The sequence below is a fragment of the Cucurbita maxima genome, unplaced genomic scaffold, assembly GCF_002738345.1.
Source record: "Cucurbita maxima cultivar Rimu unplaced genomic scaffold, Cmax_1.0 Cma_Scf00016, whole genome shotgun sequence".
NCBI classification, from domain to species: domain Eukaryota; kingdom Viridiplantae; phylum Streptophyta; class Magnoliopsida; order Cucurbitales; family Cucurbitaceae; genus Cucurbita; species Cucurbita maxima.
The window spans coordinates 4631299-4635885 of record NW_019272032.1 but is presented as its reverse complement, the minus strand read 5'-3'; the positions used below and the strand labels follow the sequence as shown (position 1 = coordinate 4635885).

General features: G+C 34.2%; 1 protein-coding gene across 1 annotated transcript; it reads left to right on the top strand.

Moving 5' to 3' along the window:
- The first annotated feature begins 2836 nt into the window (after positions 1-2836).
- LOC111491095 (transcription factor MYB4-like) lies at positions 2837-4527 on the top strand. Its single transcript, XM_023139842.1, has 4 exons — positions 2837-2931; positions 3093-3250; positions 3587-3716; positions 3979-4527. Exons 2-4 carry the CDS (start codon positions 3118-3120, stop codon positions 4499-4501), a joined length of 786 nt encoding a protein of 261 aa, XP_022995610.1. The 5' UTR covers positions 2837-2931; positions 3093-3117; the 3' UTR covers positions 4502-4527.
- The last annotated feature ends 60 nt before the right edge of the window (positions 4528-4587 follow it).

Below are 4587 nucleotides of genomic sequence, written 5' to 3'. Positions count from 1 at the left end.
TTTTTTTTTTTTTTTTTTTTTTTTCTCTTTTAAACAAATGAAAATTGATTTCCAATTTTGGAAATTAAACTTTATAAATTTTAACCATCCCTTAAAAAAAATGTAATAAAACATTTGGTATATTTTTAAGCATTTTAACATTTTATTGAATATCAATTATAAAATTAAAAACTATATTCTTCTTTTTTTTTATTTTTTAAACATGGGATAGACTTAAAATGATTTTTTTTTTTTTAAATATCTTTTTTTGAATTGAAATGTTTGTTTTTTAGGTGAGAGGAAACCAATCTCCACCGTCCAATGGCCCCACAGCAATTAACGTCTGATGTAGATAACACTTGGTCTGAAAGTCGGCCATAGGTGGGGTGGGGGTCCGACGTTTCCTTGGCGCCGCGTATTTGATTATTATTATTATATTGTGTTACAGAATAATAATACATACCGGAAGTTGGAGGCCCAAGGTCAAGCACGCTTAATTTGACCCAGCCGCCGCGGACCTGCTACAGCCCAGGCCCAATCACTTGGGCTTTATGGGCCCTCCCCTCAGCCATATGTTCGAGAAAATCTCTCTCCAAAATAACAAACTATTAAATTCATTTTAAATGTGTACTCAAAAGCTTAGGGTTTGCTTGTTTGGTTGTTTTTTATTCTTTATTGAAAAAAACATGAACATCTTTTGGACAATTATTTGTTGTTATCTATAATGTAAAAGCTTTATATGAATATAGTTTTTAAAATTAAGTAACCCAAAAGCATAGATTAATTTATGAATGATGTGAAAAATGATAAGAGTTAGGTTAAAACATAAATTTCAAACTTGGAAAATTCCATTTGGCCTTCAAATTCAACGCTTTAGAATTAATTACTTGTGGACCCTTTTGCACATTATTCTTCACCATTTCTTTTTCTTAATTTTCAAAAGCTCTCATAACTTTTTCTTTCTTTGTTGAATTCATATAGAAAGTTAATTAAACTATTATTTTGTAATCAAGTAACTAAGTTCATAAAATCGTATTCAAAGTGTATGGCTTGGATTTTGTGAAGTAGTGGATTTTGATTCTCAGGCAGTGGATTTGGATCCTCAAGAAGTTGTGGATGACAGAACTTGGATATAAAAATTAAAAACGAGGATCAAATCTCCCGTCTCAAAAACAAATCAAAATCAAAATCAAAATGGGTGAATCTCGATTATTTCATCTTAACCCGTCTCTCATTCACATTATATTATCAACTAAATATATTATCTCATTGAATGAATATGCCATAGTCAATTCAACGTCAACCCATAACAGTAAGCCAATACTTATTAAGAAATTGAAATATGAATTTAATCTCGGAACTCGTATACTTTTTGGTTGATAAGGGTATGAGTTTCATTAAATGAAGAAAGTGGTGATATTGGGAGCTGTCGGCCAAAGACTGTGTGATATTGATATCAATATTTGTTGTCTCTTTTCAAATCGGTACAACATTCCACACCTTCTTTCTCTTCAATCAACACCCTTTATAAGCTAAATCCAAACAAGAGTGGAGATACTTCATGGAATTTGACTCTATTTGGTTAAATAAACCTCTTTGTTGGAGAATAGTCCCATATTTCACCAAAATTATAATGATTTCACAACTGTCCCAACAAAATTTAGTGATGACCATGAAAACTCACATCCCACATGAACTACTAAAGCTTAGAGTTCCAATCAACTCCACTTTCTTGTTCTGAATTATTCAAATCATGTAAAGAAAAGTGTAGCAAATCTTTGGGAAGATCACTTCTTTTCTGTACTTTTGAATGTATTTTCACCTCACCCATAGCAATTCAAATAAACTAAAATTCAGTGCATGCAATGAATGGAGGAGGGGCCATGCGTAAAAAGCAAAGATCATATAAATTATCCACAAGTTTCTTGGGCACCATGGTCGCCAAAGTTCAAGCCCACTGTTCATGTTGACGAGATGTGGCTCTAAAAGTGCTTCATGGCTTGCTTTGAGACCAACCACAAGTGACATCACTACCACGCAACAAAAAAGCTAGCCTTCCTCGTTTCAGTATATATTAAATTGCAAAGCTGCTGACTAACTTTGGCCGATTCATACCACTTTCTGACTTGAATTCAGAAAATAAGAAACTCTTTTCATTTTTATATTATAAATTAGATTGTGTAAAATCATTATGAAGAATTCTTTGTACAATTAATAATTAATTCATCGTCAAAAATGGCTCACACCCATATGACAAACAAGAATTTAGATCAAAATCTTCCTTTTACCTTGAAGTTTCAAAGTCCCCCAAAACATAATTACACCTTTAATTAGTTAAGGAATGTGCTAAATGGTCCATATTCTTGAAAATAGCTCCAAGGTTGAATTATAGCAGCTTCATTTTCGGGTAAACTTGCATTGTTCTCACCCAAACCCTGATTTAAGTATACCTACTAAACATTGGAATACAACATAGGGTTATTTGAAAATTAAGCTATATAAAAAGAAAAATTAGGAATCTAAAAAGAATATTCTTTAAACAGTTGAATTATTGTAATGTTTAGACCCAAAAGGAACCAGTTGATATATACACATCAGCCACTAGCCTCTTTTATTGACCTAAGTTCATCCCATCATAGTTTATAATAAAATTCAACATCAAAATGTCAAAATTTGCGCTCACATGTGTATATTTATTATAGTTATAGCTTAGAATTTTATTTAGTGTATTAATTAAAAAAAGAATGAGGTAGATTTGAAGGACATAAATTAAAGATTTAAGATTGAAAAAGTTGATGCATAGAAGAAGAAAAACGCACGTTTTAATTTGAGGAAGGAAGGGTGATGGGATGAGATGGAGAGGCCCACGATGGAAAGGAAGAAAGACAGCGGTGAGTCGACGTTTCCTGGAAGCATTGTTGGCGGATTTTTGCCCTTTTAAAACCCACACAAGTGCGCCCTCTTTGTACCCTTTTCTGTACCCATCTTCTTCCCACTTTCCCTTTCATCCCCTTTGCATCTTTATATATATATATATGTAACTCAAGCTCGTATCTTTGGGTTTCTGTAGAGAGAGAGACAGATCCATTGATCATCTTCTTCTTCTTGTTCAGAGCTCCTAAGAAGTAAGAGAAAAAGATGGTGAGAAGTCCATGCTGTGAGAAAATGGGGCTCAAGAAAGGCCCTTGGACCCCTGAAGAAGACCAGATTCTCATCAATTATATCAACCTCTATGGCCATGGAAACTGGCGAGCCCTCCCAAAACAAGCTGGTAATTCATTCTTCATTTCTTTCTTTCTTTATTTCTTCTAATCAATCTAAAACTTCAACCAAAATGTTTCCTTTTCAAACCCCATTAAAAAAAAAATTCTACCTTTTTCTTCTTTTTCTCCCTTCCGAACGAAGATCACACGGTTAGATGAACACTACCGTCCACAATAGTATGATATTGTCCACTTTGAACATAAGCTCGGATAACCTCTCAAAGCTTTATTTTGGGCTTCCGAAAAGACTTCATTTCAATAGAGAGAGTATTGTTTGATTATAAATATATAACATTCCCTAATCCAACTTCACCCTTTCTTATAATTCTTTTGGAATGTTTAAGGATTATTACGGTGTGGAAAAAGTTGCAGACTTCGATGGACAAATTACCTAAGGCCCGACATTAAAAGAGGAAATTTCACTCAACAAGAAGAGGAAACCATTATTAAGCTCCACCAAATGCTTGGAAACAGGTTTGTTTTTTTTTTTTTTGGAAATTTGATTGATCACGTGACTCTGGTGTCCTCGTAAGAAGATAGGTTTAAGCAAGGCTAATTAATAATTAATTGCATCGATGACTGCATAGGTTTTAATCCATTTTATGTCATCATGTGACACTAACCAACAAAACTGCCAACATCGAACTTAACGAACATGTTTTTTTTGTTTTCAACCAATTAAAGATTTAGATACTTAGCAATGAAATTAACTAACTATCTTTTTATTAATTTCTAGATGGTCGGCAATTGCTGCAAGATTACCTGGAAGAACCGACAACGAGATTAAAAACGTGTGGCACACTCATTTGAAGAAAAGGATTACACAAAATTACGCCACTCCACAACTCAGAAATTACACCGCTGTGAACCGACAGAGCTACGGCGGCGATATACCCGCCGCGGCTGGAGAAGAATCAGCAGCACAATCCTACAAATTTACGACCTTTCATTCCATGCAGAGCTGTGGTTCGGCTTCTTCGCCGCCCCATTGCTCCAGTGAAAGCTCCTCCGTCGCCACGGCAGAGAACGGTGAGTTGTCGACAAATAATCTGCCGGAAGCCGACGACAGCTTCTGGATGGAAGTTTTGGCCAACGACCAAATCGCCATGGTGGGGAGCCAACAGGGATTTGTAGGTGAAATATATCAGGGCCAGTTTGGTAATTTGACAATGGAGCAGCCAGTTAATGAGACTATGGATTTTTGGTATAATATTTTTGCAAGAGGAGGGGAGTTGTCCGAGTTAAAAGAGATATTATGAATCTAATAGAATTAGATTTTTTTTTTTTTTTTTTTTTTTTTTTTTTTTTTTTTTTTTTTTTTTTTTTTTTTTTTTTTTTTTTTTTT

What these genes read in the sequence shown, in the direction of transcription:
- LOC111491095 (XM_023139842.1), top strand. Translation starts at nt 3,118, where the DNA reads ATGGTGAGAAGTCCATGCTGTGAGAAAATGGGGCTCAAGAAAGGCCCT. An exon ending in AGCCCTCCCAAAACAAGCTG is followed by an intron (nt 3,251 to 3,586) that starts GTAATTCATTCT and finishes GGAATGTTTAAG; the next exon opens with GATTATTACGGTGTGGAAAA. An exon ending in CACCAAATGCTTGGAAACAG is followed by an intron (nt 3,717 to 3,978) that starts GTTTGTTTTTTT and finishes ATTAATTTCTAG; the next exon opens with ATGGTCGGCAATTGCTGCAA.